This window comes from Mchenga conophoros, linkage group LG9, assembly GCF_057382185.1.
Source record: "Mchenga conophoros isolate Kocher_MC1m ecotype Shallow Benthic linkage group LG9, M_conophoros_male_GT1.1, whole genome shotgun sequence".
NCBI lineage: Eukaryota > Metazoa > Chordata > Actinopteri > Cichliformes > Cichlidae > Mchenga > Mchenga conophoros.
The window spans coordinates 17,060,838-17,085,832 of record NC_140534.1 but is presented as its reverse complement, the minus strand read 5'-3'; the positions used below and the strand labels follow the sequence as shown (position 1 = coordinate 17,085,832).

Sequence of the window (24,995 nt, the reverse complement as noted above, 5' to 3'; positions counted from 1 at the left end):
CAAAGTTTAAGCTAGCATGCAATCATATTTCTAGCAGCAGTCTGTTTAAAGTACACATTTGGTAGCAATGTCAGTGTTACTTTAATATACATACATATACGTCTTTTGATTATCTGTGAAACTGTTATTTAAGACAATTCATAACATGTCTTGGAAACGCTTGGTTTCACAGTAAATAATGTTAAAATCATGACAGTGTCCACGGGCTAATTCAGTCATTACCTTTTTTCTTTTTCTGCTTTAGCAATCTCCTCTTTACTTACTCTTTTATTAAACCGGTATCATCGTAATTAATTATATCAGTAAGACAGACTGCCGGGCACCTTTAACCATTAAATCTGGTTCTCCTGTTCTGATTCTGCAAGCTTACAAGGACTTAATGAGCTTTATCCAGATGTCAGATCCTAAATATTGCACATACTGGTGAATTGAAATGGTTGTGATAGAAATATTATTCTGTCAAACACTGTCATTATCTGCACTGACAAATCAGAGCATTTAAATTGCACATCATATCGCTAGAGTAGGCAAAGACCCTATTATGTTATATACAGTATGTGCCTGCATACAAATTTACTATTTTCTATGCAACATGGGAAAAATTACAAATGAAAATGGATTCTGTGGCCTCGTTTTTTGTTTTTTTTTTCCTGCACACACTGTCCCCTCTGGCCTTCCATCATTACCAGTTGTATCAGTATTATTTATAGGCAAATTTACAACCTAGGAACTGTTCATTCTTTTACTTGAAGTACCTTCTCTTCTGTTTCTACACTGCAGAGACTGTGGACAATTTTAGCTCCTTTTGTCAGGGTAAGTCCCAGCACAAAGGAACCTTTGAGTGACCCAAATGTACGGGCGCTTCAGCACATCTGTCTCATCAGTCTGTGACTGACCTTGAAATGCACAGTGTAAAACAGAATTGGACCACGGTTAGGTAAATATCTCAGATGTTTATTTGTGTTTTAATATCTGGTATGTACGAAACTCTAGAAAGAACAAAACATCAGTTTGACACCACGTCCTTCACCAAATGCTTTGATATACTGGTTTCTTGATACCAATGTTTTATGTGTTGTATCCACAATTTTAAATGCATCACACTCTTAGAATCAGTGACCTACAGCTGTAGGATTAAAACGGTTAAAGAAAGCCTTTTTTCATATTATAACTATGTGTGTTAACCTTTTTAAAAATGGTGAAGCAACAAACATAAATGTAAACCAATGTCAAGCTTGACTGTTTCAGGAAGTGTTTAAAGCTTTATGGGATGTTATAAATTAAGCTAACACTTAATTTGCAGTTAGCACTGCGACAGACGGGCAACCTGTCTGAAGTGTACCCCGCCTCTCACCCTCTGGTAGCTGCGATAGGCTCCAGCCCCTCCGTAACCCTAATAAGGTTAGGCGGAAACAAATGGATGGACTTAATTTGCAAATTAGATCAAGTAATCCTTTTTGAATAGCTGAAAGATTTCTTTTTTCACTTGAAAAGCTTACATAAACTAAATAATACATCCAGGAATGGTTGGTTTGTTTGTTACTTGAGGGTTTTTTGGGAAATCCGAGTCCTAAAATATAAATGTTTTGGCAGTATATACATGATATTTCTGATTACTGAAAGGCATAAAGTACCCCACAGCAACAACCGCAGGTGCCCTTTAGTTTGATCAGGGACATTAAGGTAAAGTAATTTTATTTAATCAGACAGCTGCAAGACATTAAAAATTACTTAATTGGATACACAAATGCTTCAGGAGCTGAAACAACAATTTTTGAATGCTTTGCTAAGACAACCTGTAATGTCAGCATTTTGTCCTCCTCTGAGGTTGAAAAGAGTAATGCACTGTAATTGTGGTCAATTTAGCATTTAACACAATTCATCCATCTCATAACACAAGTGGTTGGGATGATAATGTTAAAACCACTGTGCTCGGGAGAAAGCACAGGTAAAACTGTTCACTTTGTTTCTTAGTGAGGATTTGGGTCAAGTCTGAGAAAATCCTTTGGGTATTCCCTCAATGCCATATGTGCAGGCCAAATGCTATTATTCCCCTGTCCTTAAGTGATCTTTCTGTCTACCTCATGAGTCTTGTAAAATCTATCACTGCTGTATCAGGCCACCAGACCAAGGTCAAATGGGAAGAGGTGCGTGTGTGTATGTGTGTGTCTGTTTGTCTTTGTCTGTATGTTCTTGTAATCTTGCTACTAATATGTGTTTCCCATGACAGCATCTCTGCACTTTAAGCATAGTGGGAGCCAGGTACATGAGGCTAGGAGAGGGTGTAAGCAATCTAATGCACTGTGAGACAGATGCAGAAGCAGCTTCATTTCCCCATTGTGGCACTCAAACGTGGCAGCATGCCAACTCCAACAGCTTTAAGACTTGGACTTGGCATATTAAAGACCACATGCAAGAGTAACCTGCACATTTTCCACTGACCGCTGAAGGCCCTTGTCCTAATTTGAGGGAGGAGAGCGGTTTGCTAGTGGCAAAATCAAAAGCCAACTCGTATAGATTAATACGTGTAGGTGGAACAGTGCTGTGCAGAGTGTGCAGCTGGAAAAGCCTTCGATCGCATCCCCACCTCCTCCTCTGCACCCTATGCTGAATTACAATGAAGACAAGATGCCTAGTCAGCTCAAGCAAAACAAGCCATCTGATGTGTCAAAAACACTCTGCATATGGAAAAAGGAAAAGGAAATCACTGGTGATTAATCATTGTTATGCCTCCAAGCTGGCGGCAATCATGCCTAAAGAGAGCTTTTTTTGGTACACTTGTCCATACATATGTTGATCTGTACATCCCATTTTCGTGAACATGTTGTCTCAGGAATGGTTAAGAGAAAATCCTTATGCTTTATGCCATGTGGACTCAAGGGTGAACTAATTATGGGTAAAGTTCACTGTGATCCCATCAAATGTTATTTTGGTGGCAAATAATGTCACAATTTTACAAAAGCTGTGACAAAATTTCAAAATCGCAAAAGTTAGTTCTGTAGACATATGAATTTAAAGTGCCAGTGTCTATCTGGCAGAGGCATACCTCAAAAACGTGACTTAAATAGAAAGCTACGAATCCAGTAGCTGGGAGGATCAAATATGCTACATTGCACGAGAGAGCCAATTTTCATTCAAAAATCGGCATTGCTTCTGAATCACCACACCCTTGTGAAATTGCTCCATCAATCCCCACTGCCTTTTCCCTCGAGGCAAATCCAAAATATTCAGCAATTTATTTGTGTTGCTAATTCAGCAAAGAATTCATGTTTTACATGGGCGGTATGGTCTCACAGGGACCAATACTTGTTCCAGACAGCAATGAATCAATTCCTACAAGTAGACTGTTGTTCATGTTAACCAACAGCAGCAGGAGCAACAGAGGCAAGCGTGCAAAACGTCAGACATGTATGCACATGCACAGTCCTCCGTGCTTTTTTACATTATATAAAAGTTATATATGTCTTGCACTTTAGATGCTTTATTAACATTTAATAGATTCTATTAGCCTCACTGGACAAAAAATAGATTTTAAAAAACACTGAGCGCTGCCTGCTGTGCGGCCCCCACCAACCCCTTTCAAAAAAGGTAAGAAACAATGGCTTCTGAAGGCATCTCAACAAATGCCTCCTTTGACCCCTGAGGAGTCAGTTATTGCTCACAAAAAGTGGATCGCATGCTCAACAATACAGCAGTTGCACTGTATGAGCAGTCCATAACTCTGCTGTGGCTGCTTTAGCTTTTACGATATGAGACGTGCTGCAATAACAGAACAGGATGTTCCACTGTGAGAAGCAAAGACTTCACAGCATGACGCACACATCATTTTAGGAGATCGACATCAAAGTTATACCTCCCATTTATAACTCATTGTTACCATGCTTTCAAGAGCATGGATGCATTTTTTCCCCAAGCATGCAGTTATACCATACCTGTTTTGGGGTCAACAGAGAAATATGGCTGTCCTTGTAGGATACTGTAGACTATTCTGGCACTGTTTCCATAGGTGGGGTCGTCCGCATCGGTTGCTGTGACTTGCAACACAGATGTGCCTTAAAAAACAAACAAACAAACAAACAAAAATCCAGCACATTAGTCTTGTTGTTTCTTTAAAAGGTTTACAAATGTTAATGCAACTATGAGTTATGGCTACTTTCAGCTGCTTCTTTGCCACAAGAGGTCACCACAGCGGGCAGCTCCACATGTTTGATTTGGCAGTTTTATCCTTGATGACCTTCCTGCCACAACCCAAGCTATAACTGTGCAATTGTTTTTTTTAACAAATAGATTCATGTAAAAAAATTATTTCCATGTAAAATAATAATAATAGTAATTTGAATATGGGATAACAGTGCTAGATTCAGAATGATATGATATTTAAAATGCTGGGCATTTCTTAACTTATCCATAAATTCTGAACTATTGTTGCAATAAATAAAGAAATGAATCTAAATAAAAAAAAAATCTTGCCTGCAGAATGTCATGAGCTATGTCATGTCATGTAAAAAGATCATTTGTGTTTCCGATTACGCTTGAATGGGAAATTTTTTATTTTTTTTTTTGTTATTTAGAAATTAAACACTTGGAGTGTTACTCATTACAAGGTTCATTAACTCATTATAATTACTTGATGAGTAGACTGTAATTGGACTACAGGCTAAAACATTATTTAATGTATATGTATGTGTATTTAGAGGTAGATCTAGAGGCATGCAGATAGATAAAGTATAAATATCTTAAGGCATCTGGACACTTGCTTTCTTGTGCTCCTTAGAGAATTAAACTATATTAAACAAGAAAACTGAAAAAGGGAAACTCACTCTACTGTGTCCCACCAAATATGATTTATTTTTTCCTTGGAATCCTGCTGGAGCAGAGGAAAATGCCAGCCATAATGAAGCGTGTACCTCACAGTATGCTTGTGTACTCTCAGCCTCGCAGCGGAAATTGTGCCGGGAATTATTTGGACTTCATCACCTCTGGGATTGCTCTGGAAACTCAACTGGTTCTAAATCATCTGTCAATTAAAACTTATTAGAACATGATTTAACTGACAGACCTTAGCTTGTTCCGTGTTACAGGCATAAGCAACGTCTCTATAAATCGTAGCAGAAACGACAAAACAGCTTTACTCTGCTTTCTATTTGGTGTTTGCGTGTATGTGTGTGGGTAATGTTTTGCTGTAATATCCCAGTAGAGACTTTAAACTGACTGCAAACGGAGCCATGCAGACTGGACCAGACTGCGTTTTTTGAGGGTAAAGACTTCATTTCAGGATTACGTTTAGAATTAATGTTCAGGTTAGATTCTAATTTATGGTGGTTAAGGTAGGGTTAAGGGGCTAAAGGCTGCATTATATGAGGGAGTGTCCCCACAGGAATAGCATATATAATGTTTTTGTGTGTACGGCTGCTGGAAGAGGCGGTAACGGGTTCGTGTTAACGCATATTCTGAGTGATAATGCACTCATTATGCTGCCCTAATACACTGTACAGTGTGCTTGGCTTTGCTCACAACGCACTTCAACTCAAGTGTTCAAGTACTCAGTGTATATATGTACCGTATATTTACAGTTATTAACTTGATGAGTTCTGATTGTACTCAGCAGAAAATGAACACTTAAATCTCATTTCTAAAAGAACAGAGAAGTTAAATGGAAATCTGTTTTTTTTTTCAGGACTTTTAAGGTCACTGTGCCTTCATTTCATGTTACAGTCTTCCAAGGGATTAACACTTTTACACCACAAATAGCTGGTGGCTGCTTGACCATCATGTCTTACACAACCACTCTAACTAAAGTGGAGGCTGGAAACTTTTACCAGCTGAACTATGGAAAACATTGCTTAACCTAAACCCTGTTTACAATTTTTACATCTAATTTCATTACCTTATTTAAAGATTTTAGCAATATTTCTGTCATACGGGACAACAAATTAACTTTAAAGGGATAAAGGCTCGTCTGACTGTGAAACTGGATAATGAGGTTACCAGTAGATTATTCTCACAACCTGAGTCACGTCTCTTGTGTTAGCTTCTTTCCTAGTTTGGGATAAATTAACTTGAAATGTGAAAGCAAAAACAACATGTGCTACAAGTACATTAGAACAAAATGTATCTGTGCTTTCTCATAGATAACAGCATCTACTGGAAATAGCAAGAGATAAAAAAAAAAAAAATAAGTCAAATGCGTGCAAGCATTACATTTTATTATGCTCATTAAGAGTTTAAGACTTACCTGATTGTGAGATTCTGCTTAACATTCTTATCAATAAGATTTATATTCCCAATAACACGCATTTAATCTAAACTATTCATTTAAACAGGGGGCTATCCAAGCCTTTGGGTTTTGAAACCACTAACTTTTCCCTTTAAAGAAAAGAGCAACTATAACTCCATCTCAAGTGGGAAAGATAAAGCAGGAAATTGATACTCCTTTCATCTTGTACTCAAAATATAACTGTTCAATTAAATAAAAGGAATGAAACAGTTGGACAACCTGGAGCATGCCCAGCTGATCAATTTAGACAGGAAAAAGAACATCACAACCAATTAGTTGCTATACTCCAAGACAGCCCTTTCCCACACTTGGGAGCTCCGGTATTGACAAATGCAGGGGGATTAGCGCTTTAGAGTGTGATGACAGTTGATTGTTACAGCCGATTTGATGCTGCAGATGCCAAACCAAAGAGGAATTACTTTAATGGACATGAGCAAAAGAGAGGGTGGGGGGGAAAAAAGGCTAATTATTTTCCTCTTCACAGTCCTTGATTTCCTCCCTTGGGTCATCAATGGTGATTGATTCTTATTGTGTAACCGATGACGAAGTTTGCAGCGAACATGGGAACTTTAGAATAAGAAGTCTTGTTAGAACTAAACTAAGGATGCCAATACAGAAATTAGTGCTGTTTTCATTAACCTATAATGAATTAATTTGTGCTGACGATTACAGCAACTGCTGAATTTTTTTTAATTACGACCGTTTCATGTGGAGTTTAAAACATGTGTAAGGGGAAGACTCTCCCTTTAATGTACTTAAAACTGGACCCAAAAACCTAATGATAGTCTGTAAACAAGGTATCACAGCATAGAGTGCTAAAGCACACTCTCAAAAGAGATTAAGGCATGCGCCTGACACTTCTGAGAAAGAAATATACTGACTAGAAATATATGTTCATGAGGCCTGCCATGAATAATCATGAACACAACCAGGAAGATATTGACTGTTTATAAAGAGGGAGCGTACAGGTCTGCTGGGGTTTGCATATTTAATTTCTTTTATCACATTTCCGTCTCGCTCCTGCATGGAGCTGATGAAGTTATTAATTTTCTGTTTAAAGAATTTTCCAGTAACTCAGGAGATTCCTTTAGACAGATGGATAGAAATGGAATGTTTTCAACAAACTGTCAGCGCCAAGAATTTATTATCACATTGTATACCGAGTAAAATTGCTCTGACAGCAGTTTGTCTACCATTTGGACAACCTACATATTTTGAAAGAGTGTTGTGAAATATTAGAGTAACGTTTTTGAGCTATTGTGTCTTGAAGCAGAATCCACTGGACTGAGAAAATGGTGGCTATTGTTCACACAACCTAAAAACAGAACAAGAGAGTAAAGACATACAACATCGATGTTCGCCACAAGATGCTATGCGTATGGGACGCTGTCTCGGTGGAGGTGGATAGAGGCTTTACTTTTCTCCGTGATATGGAAGACTTCACTGTCTCAATGGCGGGGATTGCTGCAGAGCCACTATTGAGTGCTTTGTAAAGACCTGCCCACCAGGGACGGAAACCATCGCAGCAACCAGAAAACAAAGATGAGAAAGAGGACTTTGCTGGCTTACAGAACATCAAACATTCTGGAGAACATTATCGCAGAGGACAAACCAGAATGCTGCATGGGGTAATGACATATTTGATAGTGGTTCTTCACACTTATATCTTTAAATCCATCTTGTTGGAGCTTTGGGTTGTACTTTAGTGTGTAAAGGCAAAGATCTAACTGTAATTTATTGTTTTGTTTTACGTTTTTTTCTTTTTTTAAGATGATGGATTAAAAAGGATTATAAACATGAAGAAGATTTGAAAAGCAACAAAAGTTTTTCATCTCTCAAACCATTCAAATGGAGGCTTACTGCTATTGGCAGTAGAGAACAATCACTTGAAGGTCCAGTATATTTTGAAGAGCTACTCACCCACTTCAGACATCTCAGGGACCGAAGCTACAAAGGGTCCATCTGGAAATTTGGGTGCATTGTCATTGATGTCTTGTACTTTGATGATGAATTCTGACTTTGGTTCCAGGGCCTCCTCTGTGTTACGGTCCAATGCTTGCGCATGGAGGACATAATGTGTTTTCCGCTCCCGATCCAAGCTCTTAGTGGCATGAATATCCCCTGTCACCTCATCGATGATAAATATAGTCCCAGCTCCTTCGCCGCTCAGAATGTACCTGACAGATCCATCACCTTTGTCTGAGTTTGAGTGAAGCTGGAATGAAAAACAGACAAAGTGTGTGTGAATATGGAGAAAAAACAGTGCAAAGTCAAATTTCTTCTTAACAACTGCAAAATACCTGCAAGATAAAATTACTAAGGCACACTTAAAGTCTGTTTTAAGCTTTTCTCATTTTAATTACAACTTCATCATGAAATTAATTGGAATATCTGCAGATTTTGGTCTTAGTAACATGAAGGCTTTGGAGTCTTGGAAATGATCTGTAGAAAAACTGATAAAATACTGTTGAAAAATATTAAAATTAGTATTAGAATTGTAACATCTAACTTGAAAATCCTTTCTCTGGCTCGTGCTAAAGTAATGCATCCTTGGAGATTGAAGTTTTTGGGGGACAATCCTTCCAAAGCTGCTCTTCTTTCTCACCAGGGGAGAGAAGAAGAGAAAACCAAGCCACTTATTAAGCCATAATTGTTACCAAAAGGGTTAAGATTTTTATCCCCACAGCTCAGCAGGCGGTTAGATATGAATAACATTTTACTATTTTACAGAATGTCAAAAGAAGGATATAATGGTATTAAGATTCAGATTTGAACAATTTAATTTTTTCATCTTTAAGCAATAAAAAAGCATCTGGTTTGAGGGAAGATTTAGTCTATGGAGACACATAGATGTAGGCACGTATGCACTAGATAAATAATTTATATTAGTTGTAAAGACTAAATAGTAAGCAGCACAACACAAAAGGTGAAAGAACATAAACTCATACAAACTGATATTTTCAGTGGATCAGTGGAAAAGATTTCTCACATTAACTATTTTTAGCTGAGAAGTAATAAATCACAGTCACATTTCTGTTCAATGACAATTAGCAGCATCTGTCATAGCACTAAATTTTCACAGTCACCAACAGTTCCTAACAGAGGACCACAGAGGGTAAATCATAGACACGCTAAAGAAAAAACGTAAAAAAAAATCAGTATTTATTAAAAAATTGCAAACACAGACAAGAAACAAGCTGGGACTTGTTTGATTTGCAGGGGTGCAGCAGCAGTGTTTCCAGGGAGACACAAGTCAAAGCCTTAGATCCCTAAACTAGTTTGTCAACAAATAACCTTCTCCACTGACATATCGAGTTTGGGCTCAGCGATGAAACTTAAAAACACTGAACGCAATAAAGAATTTCCTCAGTGCTTTGTCAGCTTAAGAATATCAACCTTTTTGTCCTTGAGATGGAACACACTCTCCCAAATTCAGTTTGACAAGGACCAAATGATGATAATGTACAGTATATGCAGTATTATAATACAAACCTAAACCAAATAAGATAGAAAACCCTCTGCATAGCACACCCTCTCAAACCACAGCAATTAGACCCATTTCCTAGATGAGATAAAGAAGCAGTAAGGCTCTCATAGAAACACTGGAGCAACATTACTGTGAAGCAGTTGCTTTTGTATTAGCACAAGACATTAATGAGAACTTTAAACCAATGGAACATAACTGGTACAAGTATTTAGCTTTCTGGCTGTATCATTTTACAAAGTAAGAGTCACAAAGGCTTATACTGAAAATCATTTGACAAAGAATTGTTTATTTCTATAAATAATTAAAGTGATTATTTTTAGTGTATATGAAAGTGTTGGTAATGTGCTATCAAGGATTTTAAATAAGTGGCCAGCTAGCAGCTTTGATTTTATTGTGGGGGGGGAAGAAAAAGGACTGGTGCAGCGTCTGAATTAGGACACAGCTAAAATGTTTTGAAGTGCAGAACTGAAGACAAGACAGCCCATTTTCAAAGTAACCTAAATATAGTAGCAATTCATCTTACCATTCAATTCATTGAGCGCATTTAGGAGTGCACTCGTTATTGACTAAGACTCATCATATTGTGTCTTTTTTGTGTTTGCTTTTTGCACCACAAGAAAAGCTGTATAACCTCCCTGTAACATGCAATAGGACATGTGATGTTAAAGCGCTGCTCTATTTTCACTTTCATGTGAGTAAAAGAAAAGCTGAATTAAAATAGCAAAGAAGGACACATAGTCTAAAATGTACAATCGTTATAGAATACACAGAGTTATTTAACATGTCCTCAGCAGAGGTCCTCTGGCCACATCTAATCAAAACCTGGACTAGCAAATAAATGACTAATTAGAAAGCTGCAGCTGGTTGCAGCCTGACTCTTGATGAGAGCTGACTGTCCTTTCTGTGGTAAATATCAAGCCTGTAATTAGATAAGCAGTCAAAGATCCTGTTGAATTAGGTGGTTAATCAGCTTCTTGATTGTACTAATATGAACCTACAAAGCAAGAAATCAGGATGTGTCCACATACTAGTGGACACAAGTTACTTTTCAGACATGATTTGACCCACTTTTAATTCAGTTCCAGCAATTTAGAAATATTAGCTTCAAGTGTTGGCTGTAGAAGGATAATCGAATCACCCAATATATTAAATAATTCAAACATAGAGAATTACAGATATTACTTAACAGTTCAATTCTATATCTTCAACATGCACGTATTCGCTTCTATCAAGCAGCACTCTGCTCCAGCTCATAAACAATTTTGCCTCCAGTCAGACTGCTAATTTAGCCATTGACTTGTTTTGAAGGAGTTAATATATTATGCTTGGCAAAAGCACAAACCAATGATGCACATGGTGATGATTGCCTTCCAAAATCTATGGATGACGAATGATTGTTAACAGGTTGCGGGTCGTTACATAAACACCATAGGCTCAAAGTACAGCAGCTGAGAATAAAACAATAAGACAATGAACGTTTAAATCAAAGGAGTTTAATGAGCAATAAGGATGCCTGCTCAGTATGGTAAGTGGTCTTGACTCATCTTCATGATAGACATGTAGCACATGCAATGCCTTTGATAAATAGTCTGTCCATTTTGATCATCAACATGTTCAAGCTCCCCAACCTTCTCTGCTAACAAATATGGTCTCTTCAGCATTTTTAGAGTTTCTCTAGTCCATTTACCTTGCTGCCTTAGAAGACACGGTTCTGCTATAAAAAGTAAATCACAACCATAGGTGTTCAGCAAAATATAACTGAGGTAAATTTTCCCTTCATTACATTTAATATTTCAGAGTTTATAACATTTACTCATCGGCCACTTTTTGCATCTGTACAACTGCTTGTTAATGCAAGTTGATTTCCAGCTTGGCAGCAATTCAGTGCATTTAAGAATGTAGACATAGTCAACACGATGTGCTAAAGTTCAAACTGAGCATCAGAATAAGGGAAACAGTGGATTTACATGACTTTGAATGTGGCATGGTTGTTTGTGCCAGTGTTTATGGAGAATGATCTGAAAAAGAGAACGTATCCAGTGTATGGCAGTTTTTTGTTGATGCCAGAGGTCACAGCTGATAGAAAGGCAACAGTGAATAATACACAACTTGTTAAACTAAAGTATGCAGAAACGCTTCTCTGAATGTAGAGCAATGGGAAATGGAAGCACAGGAGCTACAGTTGTAGAAAACCACACCATGTGCCACTCCTGTCAAATGAGAACTGCTAACAATTTGCAAAGATTGAAAAAAAAAATGTCGCCTGGTCTGACGAGTCTTGATTTCTGCTGCAACTTTTGGATGGCAGGGTCAGAACTTGGCACGACATGAAAGGATGGATCCATCCTTCTGGGCATCAACAGTTCAGGCTAACAGTGGTGGTATAATGGTGCAGGGGATAATTTCTTGGCACACTCTGGGCTCCCTATTCCCTCCTTATTCCCTCCCTAAACAATATTTTAAACACCTCAGCCTACCTGAGTATTGTTGCTGACCGTGTCAGCATTCTGACAGCTGCTTCTAACGAGATAAAAAACCATGTCCCAAAGCTCAAATCTTCTCAAACTTGTTTGTTGAACATGACAATGAGTTCACAAATGCCTTCCACAGTCATCAGCTCTCACTCCAGTAGAGCACCTTTGGGATGTGGTGGAACAGTAGACTTGCATTATGGATGTTCAGCTAACAAATCTGCAGCAACTGCATGACACAGTCACAATAGACCAAAATCTCTAAAAAATGTTTCCAGCACCTTGTTGAATCTGTACCAAAAAGAATGAAAACAGTTCAAAAGATGACCTGGAATTAGCAAGGTGTATGTATTAAAGTGAGAGGGTGTGAGTGGACTTGATCCTCATGTGAAAAGATCAGCTTTTCAAATGTATTCATGTTCAAAAAATAGCCCCATCCCTTCATTTTTGTCCCTTCATTTTGTTGATTTGGATGAATTCTGGGTGAATCATAACATTGCTGTAGGTAACCATCCATTATACCATAAACAGAAATAAATAGTTTCTAAACATAGAGGTGGACTTTCAAACTTTTTTCCCCTAGATATTATTTTCCCTTCCAGGCCACAGGTGATCCAAATCACCCAAATGTCGAGTAATTTTACAAAATCTGCCTACTTTGGGGTTTAAATCAACATTATTTTAAAAAGTCTGATAACCTATTTAATCGTAAATACCGTGAAACTTAATAGACTTTACCCAGGACGGTACCCTGACTTTACCACTGTCCCTTTATGGTCCCCATCACTGCTATTAAGGGGGACATTTATACTTCACATATTTCCTCCCCTAACTGTACCAAAACAAGCTTGTGGCAATTTGCTGTCACACTATTTTGAAAACTAGGCTTTATTTCTCTGCAGTGGGTGCTTCCACTACATTCCGCCTTCAGTGTTGGAATATTTTATTTATACTTCATTAATTTTGATCACACGGAAAATTTCATGACATCCTGCCTTAATGCAATTAGTGTCAATTTTGTTAAACCACAGAGCGGGCTTGATGTGAACTTAGCATACATCAAGACCATGTGTGGCAATCCAGATGATGGGGGATTGAAAATGATGGCAATGTCCAAGTCTTGCAGTAAATAATAAATGAAAATGCATGACAATCTTTCACAAATGCTGCCAGGAAAGGTCCAAGAATTTATGAGGAAGGTGAAATATAACCTCTAAACCTTGTTGTTTTGATATCTCTGCACAAAATCTTTGAGGAATTCTTTTCATCCACAGGCCATCAAAACAGGATTGTGTTTATCTCTCTGCCTCTACTGGTGACTATATTAAAGACTAGTCGAATAGATGATTGGCATGTGGCTGGCAGCTGGAAATGCATTTCTGAGGAGTTTAAAGAGATCAACAGAGTCTGGAGCTCTAAAGCTGCATAGCGAAAACACTCCAATGTCAAAGAAAACCAACCTTGTGCTTTCATCATATGCCCACAGGAGCAACCCGGTATCTATAGCGTATCTTCACTTTCTTTTGTCAACATGCTGTATATTTTCACAGTTTGGGCTACGTAGACTCATTCTTGAGAGTGGCTTGCAACTGTTTGTGTTCACAAGCTAATTGGTACTCAGAGCCAACCAGTTTACTTTTGGTACTGTCAAGCCAATTACAGGAAGAGAAGAGATTTGAGGAAGAGAGGGATCCTCCAACCTGAAAGAAATCTGCAGCTAGAACATAAGTTCTGCAACATTAAACATGGATTTTACTCATTGTAGTCATGCTGGAAAGCATAATAAAGTTAATGGGTCAGACGTAATCAAACTAAAGCTGTAACTTATGATTACAGTAACAGAATCGCCCATTTAGTCTGTCAGAGTTGATGACAAATAGAAATTCTCAAATTACAAATTATGAGTTACTAAAGCATGATGTGAAAAATTGCACCCGCAAATTACAATAACTGAGCAGCACACGAACAATTTCTTCTACACCTGCATATAACATTTAACCAGGAAACATATTTGAAATGTGTTTTCCGCGAGTGTCTTGGGATGAGACAGGCAGCATAATCTTGGCACATTTTTTGATGGTGGGAGAAACCACGGCGCCCTGTGTAACTCATGCAATCCTGGGTAGCATATAAATGCTCCACACTGACGAGCCCTGTCAGATTACCAGCTGACTACCAGCCTTTGAAAGGGTTCACATTAACAACTGATCAAAATAATCAAATAGTATAGTATTTGCAGTATTTTTCTTTTCTTTTGCTTATTTTTGATTTGTTTTTGTTGTAATATAAGATTGCTGTGTTGAGTTATAGCTGGTTTAATTATATTTATTGTTGCTAATCTTGCACTATATGCAATTGGTAAATGGCCTGTATTTATATAGCGCTTTACTAGTCCCTAAGGACCCCAAAGCACTTTACACATCCAGTCATCCACCCATTCACACACACACATTCACACACTCACACACTTTTCACTTTTCACACAATTCTTCTGGTGTATTTATTAAATCTTTACAAGTAGAATTAATTAATAAGAGGGTCACACAGTTATGTAGCCTTACAAATGTGGTTTCATACTTTACCCTCCCTTTAAAAGGACCCTGTCTAACAAACCCTGTCTAAATATGTGGACAGCACCTGTCTTTCTATGTAGATGTCCCTGAACACACCATGGCAAAGCTCAGCTGAAGTAATCAGCTGATTTGGCATATCTGGTCTGGGGAGCCAGGATAAAAGCCACTCCAGCTCATTTAGCCTTCTCTCTCCCTCTGTGGCTTTCCATCTGCGACTGTTCATTCTTTGGTGATTTAATTTAGTTCATGCTCCAAAATGCCCCACAACTCACCATGCTCACATACATACACTTAATGGTAGCAATATTTCTGATGAGTACGTGCCACATTTAAACTGATTTTTATCGTTAGGTTCAAAGAAATTGTGTACCCAAAAATGTTACTACAACAACAAAACTAATTTGTAACATTTATTATTATTATTATTATTATTATTATTATTATTATCATCATCTGCTATAATAATTAAGTTACTGGACCCATCCATCCATCCATTCGCTTCCGCTTATCCTTTTCAGGGTCGCGGGAGCCTATCCCAGCTGTCATAGGGCGAAAGGCGGGGTACACCCTGGACAGGTCGCCAGGCTGTCGCAGGGCTAACACATAGGGACAGACAACCATTCACACTCACATTCACTCGCACATTCACACCTAGTGGCAATTTGGATTAATCAATTAACCTATCCCCACAAGCTGCATGTCTTTGTATGGTGGGAGGAAGCCGGAGTACCCGGAGGGAACCCACGCAAACACGGGGAGAACATGCAAACTCCACACAGAAAGACCCCGGCCTGATGGTGGAATTGAACTCAGGACCTTCTTGCTGTGCGGCAACAGTGCTAACCACCGTGCCACCGTGCTGCCTGTTACTGGACCCTCTCATCATATCTAATTTAAAATGGCTGAAAAAAAAAAAAAGAGTTAAGTGTAAAAAGTTTCATAACTTCATATAAATTAACGGGAGAGCTTTAAAAATTCACTTAGTAACACTGGCACCAGGGCCTTGGTATTTACAGTCAATAAATAAAACCACTGCTGTGTTTAAACTGTGCAAAGAAATATTTCATACACAAATATGTGATCCCTCAATAATTTCTTACCTGATTTTACTTATAGTCTGAAAACCAACAACAATAAAAAAGCTCATAAAATAAACACAATTTTAAAAGAATACAACATCTTAGCTGAAAGGCTTAAGTGTACATTTTTCTTTTAAAATATTCTGATAGAGAACTCTCCGCACTTCATGAGAGACTCTCGGCTTTCATAATATTAGCTGTCCCACAACTGCAACATTTCTACAAAATAGTGATTATGCCCTAGTTTAATATTTGTTATACAACAGCAGTCGCTTTCTACTCAAAGCGCCTTGAGGCAACTGTTGTGATTTGGCACTATACAAATGAAAATTGAATTGAATTGAATTGAATCTTAGGCTAACAGCTCCTTGTCCTCCACTTGGTGCTTTTATTTTTTCACATCCACTTTGGTGTCAAACTTTTTGGACTTGAGCCACAGTCCATGTCTCAGGGGCTATGGCATCCAATACCTTGGTTATTGCAGCCAAAGCCTTGCTTTTTGTCCCTAAAAAAAATTGAAGAAAAACATCGGCTCTCCAAAGGAAATTTGTGACTTTTGAAGGTCCTGACACTATAGATTAATTTTCTTCAAACAGCAGTTCTCCTCTTTTTTGGTATAGTTCTCAGGGTTGTCTCTTATGAGAAGATTATAACTTTCTCTATGAAAAACCTTCATGTTTTGTATTCTCTAACGTTTCAATGGTGGTAAGAACAAAAATGGCTGGCGTGCATTCTCCATCTGAAGGTAATTTTCCGTGTACTTTTTCAATTCGAACAATTTTCTGCACGTTATAGTGACTGACCCAATCAGTGTCAATGCCAGTCTGTGTCTGTGTCTGTGCTGCTGATTAAAACTCAGTATAAGTATCAATCTGCAGTTGGTGTGAAAAATGTGAATGAAATCGACATTGTCTGCCCAGTCATCAAGCCTAACCTGGCAAGCATGCTCTGTCAAAACTTTCGGGTGAAGGTTGTGCTTTAGAAATGTAATTTCAAAGGTACAAGTAAGTAGACATGAAAGACTTCGAAGACTAGCTGACTCACAGGGTACAGTGAGCCAATGAATCTTTACACCAAACGGATGTGAATACAAATTTGACAGATTCAGATTTCACAACTGAAAAATATTAAATCCTTTGTTTTATAATGAGAAAGAAACACATCAAAACCACATATCCCTAAGCTTGACCCATCAAATATTGAATTAGCAATTTTCTGCCAACTGATCATCCAATGTATTAACAGATTTTACTACTAAAAGGGACATTATCTAGGAGCTGTTTAGTCCCCCTACATAGCTATTTTTCAACCAACAACATACAGAGAACAAACAGTTCTAAATGCAATGGCAAAAAAATTATAGGTAAAGATTAAAAGTCTTAATTTATGAAATATTGGAACATGAACTATTAAGGCATTAAGTTGTGGCTTAGACATAACCACCATGCCAACAATTCTCTTCCTTCCATTCGTCTCTGCTGAAGAAAGAGAGCTGAATGACTGCCTGGTTCTGCAGCAATCAGGCAAACGGCTTAGAAGCTGTGTGCAAATCAAACCAGAATAACTCTTCTCCCATTACAGGTGGAGACGGGAAAATTACTTAAAGCCTGCCTGTGAACTTAAATGGAGTGTGCAAATATCAACTTCCTAAAATAAAACAGTAACAGAATCTTAACAATTAGGGCTGTGCGATATGACCAAAATCTCATATAAGAATTCTATCATCCCGATAACGATATAAATCACAAAAATGTAACATTTTCTGTAAATTCTGTGAATCTCGGGCAGCTCGACTTGCAGGAAGTGTTTCAAGCTGCGCGTCATGTAGCTGGAGTCGAGTGTTTTAACCGATGCATGAAACTATACATTTTTAGACATAAGTTGTAACGGCCGCCGTTTTCTTTGAGTATATAATACACGGCGTGCTGCCGGGAAAAGCCTCTTCTAACGTTTGAGTCTAAGGTTTATTTTTTAGCACCTGACGGCTCTTTTTTTTTTTTTACTTCTCATCCGTAAATAATCTGCTCTTTCAAGTGATTCAGTTTATTTTGAAAAGTCTCAACAGGATCTTGAGCTTTATTGTGAAAGGTTTGTGGAACATAAACAAGCGGACACGCGATGGTGTTACTGTCGTTGTTGCTAACCACAACGCATAACAACAGTATTAAATATAAGAGAAAGAGAGAACTTTAAGAAATGAATATAGCCACTACAGTGACCATCAGGACGATGAAAAAATATTGCCGGAAACAGTTTATTTTGCGACACCACGAAACAAACGATAGCGTAAAATGAAACGATAGACGTTTTTATATCGTCATCCAATATATATCGTTATATCGAACAGCCCTATTAACAATTACATCACACTAGCTGCGATACACTCTACTGAGTGCCATCCTGATACATTATTAGTGGCTACGCAGTTTGACCTTCATCTGTTTCCCCCCTTATACTTCTTTTCTCTCCTTCACTAGATCTATCCCATTCATTGTACAAAGCCTGATAATGTATGTGTCTCGTTGGATTGCATTATTGGTGAATGCCCTTTCTAATGACTTTGTAGTATTCAGTGTAGAGATCTACATAATGTATGTGCCTAGCTTCTCTTGTTTTCTCTATGTTTGTTTAAAGGAAGCCACTGTGGAGCTGATATGTCCAATCAATATCAACTGAGTGAAGAAGAATGTTCTCCATGCAGACAGAAAACGAAGTACATAAAATTCTCGATCAGATTTCATACTACATGTCAAATACAACCTTTTTCCAGAAATGAATCTTATCCTATTTCTAACTGGTTTTCCAGAAAGCTAATGTTCAGTCGCATGTTAATTTTATGACCAGTTAAATCAGCCTGGGGACTAGTGGGACACAAAGCAGCGAGTCCATAATTCTAGGTCAACATCTTTGTTTACCAGTGCATGTGCACTGTCGTAGTTTCACAACTCTGTTAATCAGAAAAGCACTAGACAAAGAATAGACACATTTAGTTCATGCTGTTTCTGAAACATTGCTTTGATGTTGAAAGAAGGTCTTTCTAAAGCATGCACAGGAGTTGAAGGTGAGAGTCACACCGAAGAACATTTATTTCATCAACAATGTGCATGGCAAGTGGGGTGAGGGTGGGGGCTTGGAAAGGAAAGAGAAATGAGGAGGCTATGCACCCTTGCTGATAATCAATGTCTTGGCTTCATATTTGCAATTAGTGAAGGGGATGGGTTTGTTTTTGATTAAATCGCGGCTCTTATGCTCCACTCAAGAGGACTTAATCACTTTTTATGTGGGTGTGCTTGATTGTCTGATTATCACCACATTTTGACCATGCTCCCTCCCAATCAACTCTTCTGAGCACCCCCTTCTATTAAATTGATTTGTAACAGTCACAGTAAACCCTGATGATGAAGCACCCGCCTAATGACCATACATCAAGAGGTGGTGATGAGGGGCGTGCTGAAGACATGCCGTCGATGCACATCGCGGATCCGCCCTGATAGTTGTCCTCTATTTTGACATCTGGGGGGAAACGGAATGAGTCGTTGTCTTCGCAGAAGGATGGTTTACTTCTTGATATACAGTAATAAGATTATCACTGTCCCGGAAGCAACTCTGACACTAATTTAACAGCTCTGCCTCTAACCGCTGCTAAATTTGATATTTGAATGAGAGAAATGAAAATGTGAGCACATCAGCTTTTGAAAACTTGAAGCCTCTGCCTCATAGTCAGTCATAGTGAGTGAAGGCAAATGGTTGAGGCTCCAAGTATCTAAATTGTGCTAATATTGTTGAGTGCTTCAGCAAAAAGAGGAGGGAGTGCACCTTGGAAATAAGGCTTGTCTACATAGTTGTATAATTTTCTGAAGTGTAATTTACTTAACCCAGCTTCCGCTTGTTAATTGTTCTCTTTTGTCAAAGAGTAATTGCGTTGCGTTTAGAATATATAAAAACATATTGATCAGCTTTTACAAATGAAGACTGATTATAATAAATCATTTGGTTTCTTTAAACTTAATTTTGTGTTCATACAATATGGTCATCATGCAAAAGTTGGTTGTATATTCATACCCAAAGCTTTTTAATAAGGTTTTAATCTTATTTTGATTTGACTTTTTGTTTTCAATTTAGTTTAGTTTGTGTTAGTTTCAATCTTAATGTATGGAGGATATATGCCAGCATTTAAGGACATGTGCACAGGTATGACAATCAGAACACACATTTTGAAAGCAGCTGAGTCTTACTCTTGTAGACATCCAATGTCTCTGCGAACACATCCACCAGCTAAATTAGAATAACATTTATTTATTTATTTTTTTACAAATATTACAGGGTTTTTTTTAGGTGTTTCAATTTGTTTTAACCTTTAAATATCTTTTTTTTTTCTACATGCCATTTTAGTCAATAACCTTGCTAATAGCTAACCTAATTGATACTGAAATTCATTAATCATTATTATTTTATTATAATAATAAAAAGTACACAAATTATCCAAACCGTTTGGGTTTCATTCTTAATCATTTTTTGTGTCTGAAATCAAAGTTAAAATTTTTTCTTCCATATGATTATGGGCTCTCCCATTGCTAGTTTTTTTTTTTTGTTGTGATTCTGTGTTTTTTTTATTTATTACTTTTAAAATCGAATACGTCTTATTTATTTATTAATGTCAGTTTAAGTTCCCTCACTGTTTCTTTGTCTGTTGCCATTTTTTTCTCATTTTCCATCTACTTCTAATTACTTCCCATTTTAAAGGTTAGCTCTCTTTTGTATCCTGCGATTCCTCCCCTGAATTTCTTTTTCACCTGCGTTAATTGCTTTCACCTGTGTCTCATTCCCCTCCTGTTTGTCATCCCCCAATCTGCCCTGAGAGTATAAATAGTCTTGTCTTCCTCTTTGTCAGCTCGTTTGTCTGTGCTCCCTGCTGTGCTAAATCTGTTTTGTGCAGCCCTCTTTGTTCCTTTTTTTTTTTTTTTTAATTCCAAGACTTTTGTTTTTCCGGATTCCTATTTTATCTAATCATTTGGACTTTGATAATTTTGGATGTTTTACTAACTGTGTTTTTGTTTTCCTGGACTTTTAGTTTTTTAGACTCTAAATTGGCCAATAAAGAGCTTGCTTTTGTTTATCGTCTGCCTTTATGTCCTGCATTTGGATCCTCTCTCGTTTGCAATCCTCATGCTATGACACTACCTGCCAGTCAGTGTTTACAAACTCTGATAAATTTAAAAAACAAACCTCATAAAGTGAAATCATTGTCAGACTATAGCGAGTTGTTTAGAATGGATTTTGACAAATGTCTTTACCATTTTGCTCTTCGCATGTTTACCTGCAGAGAAGCCAAACCTGAGGCCTGCGCTGGAAAGCAATTTCAACATACCCACAGAATCTGTATGATTTCTATATTCACTTACCCTGATGCCTGCAGTCAGAATAAGCCGTGACATGAATCTAAGTCAGCCCAGGCTTTAACGTGTGTGTGTGTGTGTGTGTGTGTGTGTGTGTGTGTGCTAATAAAGCTAAACCTATTCGAAGCCAGGAAGCAAAACTGGTAAAAATGCAGACACTGTAAGCGACAGACTTATCATAATTGACTATTTTATAAAATTTTATTAAAAAAGTTACCTGCTCGGGGTGAAATATTGCCTTTATAGTACAGGCTTCTGCTCAAACATTGGTAAATAAAACCAGCAAATTGTTCAACAAGGAGTCTAACTTAAGATGCTGCATTAACCAGATTTGGTTCAAACAGCTGTGAATGTGTTCGACCGGAGTTAAGTGCATCCATGACTAATGGGGGGGGAAGGATCGTTATCAATGGAACTTATTGCCTATATTCACCATGGCAACTTGTAAATAAAAAGCAACACCTTAATTTTTAATCCAGTGGAGAGAGGAATATGAATCCATGTCTGTGTGGATGATGATGATGTCCTTTTATTCAGTGCCATGCAGTCATCATTTATCAACTTTACATTTATTATAGTTAATAAATGTAGCTGTAATCCCAGTTTACTGTGGGATTAACCAGTTTACTTACAGGTCTGTGACTTTCAGAACCAGTAAGACTCATTTAGTTGATTTCCTGGAGATGTGGAGGTTCAAACTTCAGACAACATATATTTAAAAATGTTGCCCAGCATTTTACTGTATTTCATCGTGCCAGCATGTTTTTAAGATGAAACATTAAAACTCTGCTTTTAATCCAGTTTTAGAAACATGACTCATGTTCACATCATCTCCAAGATCCAATCTGTGAGTGTTGCTGATCACAAAAAAAAAAAAAAGATTCCTACAATAGGAAACAGTAAATGTTTCAGTGTAGAGGAACTGATGTTAGGCCAGCTGCTGATTCTAAACGGACTTGAGGTGTGAATGTGAGCGTGAACGGTTGTCTCTGTGTGTTAGCCCTGCGACAGATTGGAGACCTGTCCAGGGTGCACCCTGGCTCTCGCCCTGTGACCGCTGGCATAGGCTGTCACATTGCAACCCTTAACTGTATAGGCAGAGGGAACACAAATGGACGAATGAAAATAACAAGCTAATGTCTAACCTGAGCATAAACGGATGCAAATTAATGCGCTCTGAAGAATGATGAAATGACTCCAAATATCAATCGCTTAGCTTAGGTGCATCAGGAGGGGAGGAGTCAAGGTTTTTGTTGTTGTTGTTGTTTTGTTTTTTTTTTTGAAGAAAGCTTGCCAGCGAGCAGGTTAGGTTGACCTGGTCTGTTGCTTCATTAAGGGAATCAAAGTTTAAGTTTTTCTTTTTAAAGGAAAACTCAGAGTTTCCCTCATCTCAGGGTTAATACACTCTTCACTAAACCTGCTTCCTGGAACGCGGCCCAGAAAGCTTCAGATAAGTTTCTACTTGATTTGTAAATAAATCAAGTAGGACTATAAATATGATGCTGCTGTTCTAAATTATTCACTGTGCAGCTCCTAAAAATCTATTTGATGTGCATATGGATGGAAAATATTTCAGTTTTGAATTAACAGGCACATCAAAGACGAAGGTATTTCAGCTTTTAACATGTCATTAATAGCGCACTATCAGCTCTGCAAGTTTGGTGTCACAGATCAGGCTGAAAGCAAACCCAGCTGACATTTATACCTACATCAACTCAAGGTGGCCAGTCAATCCGTGCATGTTTTATCAACATCTGAACAGTAATTTTAGTGCAATCAATACTGAAAAGTGCATCTTTAGCGCTCTTGCATGCATACAGACACACATCCTCGCTCTTGCGGATGACTGTGTCCCTAAATATTTCTCAGTGGTTGCTGAATATTTTTCTGCCCTTTTTAGAAAGTTTCCAACAGCGCAGCTTAATGGTGAGATGCTGGCTGTGAAATTTCTCTTGTTACTTCATGTAACGCTTCAATGGTTTAATGCTGAAAACATCTGAACGCCCTTGTGAAGAATGATGATGAAAAGAAATGTTATGTAAAAACTTTACTTTGCTATTTTTCTTCTTCTTCTTCGCACTGTTGCGCTATTACTATACATACAACAAGACGGTTGCCTGATTCTGTCAAAGCACAATCCATTTTTAGATGCATGAATAAAACATTTAGCCATCTTAGAGGTTGCCACTTTGCTCTGCAAATGAACACAGGATAAGACAACTGGTGCTCCCTCTAGTTTGGGCTGGAGCTCCCACTCCGTCAAATATCGCATTATTTAATGTATAATTTAGCGGCAGGCGCATACCCAGTGAAACTCATTTGAAGTTTTTTATTTCCTGACTAGGGGATCTGGTTCCAACAGCTTCCACTACGTCACAGTAGTCAGTGAAGCTTCACTCATATACTGTATTCAGGGTTTGGGGATTTCCATCATTTTCAAAACATTACGGTCCAATCTGTACCCGTCTTACGACTTCAAAGCAGCCTGCTGAGCTGACTGACATGGATACATTTGCGCCTCCCATTGGGAGAATGGGTTGTCTCCTGTCTACTCTCTGGACAAGCCCTGTCCCCTGCCAAGCATTTGCGTCTCACTCATGCACGAAGCTGTCATTTTCCAAATGCATCAACCCCCCCAGAAAGGTGTCACTGGGGATTATAGGATACCTCGGGGGATTAAAATGTTCTTGACAGACTGGCTGTTTCACTTATTCCCAGGCGTCTCTCTATGCTGTCGTATGTGAAAGTATTGATAAAAAGTTCACCTGAGGTATCTGACTGTCAAAGGCCAAATCTTATAATGCGATAGACACGTATGTTTGACTGTGTAGATGTCCTAGCACAAAGCGGCGGGTTTTTTTTTTTTTTTTGTGGTTTTTTTTGTGGTTTTTTTCTTTGTTTTGTTTTGGGGGTTTTTGACCATGCAATGACTTTATCTGAATTTTTTAATGATCACGGAACGTCTGTTTCAAATTTTACATTTTTAGATGAGTGTTGGCAATTCCCTGCAGTGGAGCTGCTCATTTGCTGCTTGCTAACGTCCAGAGTTTTTTAATCAAGCAAAGGGGGAAAAAGAAAAAAAGAAAAAAAATTTGCCAAGTGCATTATTCCTCCTCCTCCTCCTCCTCCTCCTCCTCCTCCTCCTCCTCCTCCTCCTCCTCCTCCTCCTCTCCTGTCTTTGTCTAATTAAGGGTCATTCTGTCTCCTGGCCACATTAGGACACTGCACACTTGTCTCAACCCACATAATTAAATGTTTTTGTGCTTACCATCTGGAGACCTCATCTCTTTAAACATGCATGTCAAATTGACTCCTTAATAATGTTTATGTTTCTTCTCAGTGCTTTATTATCATCCAGGATTAGCTGTTTGTGTTTACTTTGCTTTCATCAGCATCACCCTCCACACACACATATACAAACACTCACACAAACACAGAGTGAACACGCAGAACAAGAGTACCCTTAAGGTAGCAGCAGATCTAGCACAGAGCAGTCAGCAAACTTAACAATCGTGAACTTCAAAGCAGTGGACAAATTTAATATAAAAGTAACCATGTTTATGCAGTAAGTGCATCAACAAACCGGTGCCCCAGATATGGTGCAGCTATTGTTTATTACTGCTTCTACTAAGGATGCGATGCCTCATCGATGATAAGGATTATATATTTTTGGTTTTCTGGGAGTGCCGATGTGGGATTTTACAATATATTA

General features: G+C 38.1%; 1 protein-coding gene and 1 long non-coding RNA gene across 2 annotated transcripts in view; both read right to left on the bottom strand.

Moving 5' to 3' along the window:
* LOC146567098 (uncharacterized) overlaps positions 1 to 24,995 on the bottom strand; it is a 274,156-nt gene that overhangs the window by 82,279 nt on the left and 166,882 nt on the right. The window lies entirely within an intron of this gene.
* Positions 1 to 24,995, bottom strand: part of LOC146567099 (cadherin-18) — a 94,180-nt gene that overhangs the window by 46,129 nt on the left and 23,056 nt on the right. The window contains exons 3-4 of the mRNA XM_085286704.1: positions 8,198 to 8,492; positions 3,933 to 4,052 (exon numbers count right to left, since the gene is read on the bottom strand). Of these exons, the coding sequence (XP_085142830.1) occupies positions 3,933 to 4,052; positions 8,198 to 8,492 (415 nt within the window). The remainder of the gene's footprint in view (positions 1 to 3,932; positions 4,053 to 8,197; positions 8,493 to 24,995) is intronic.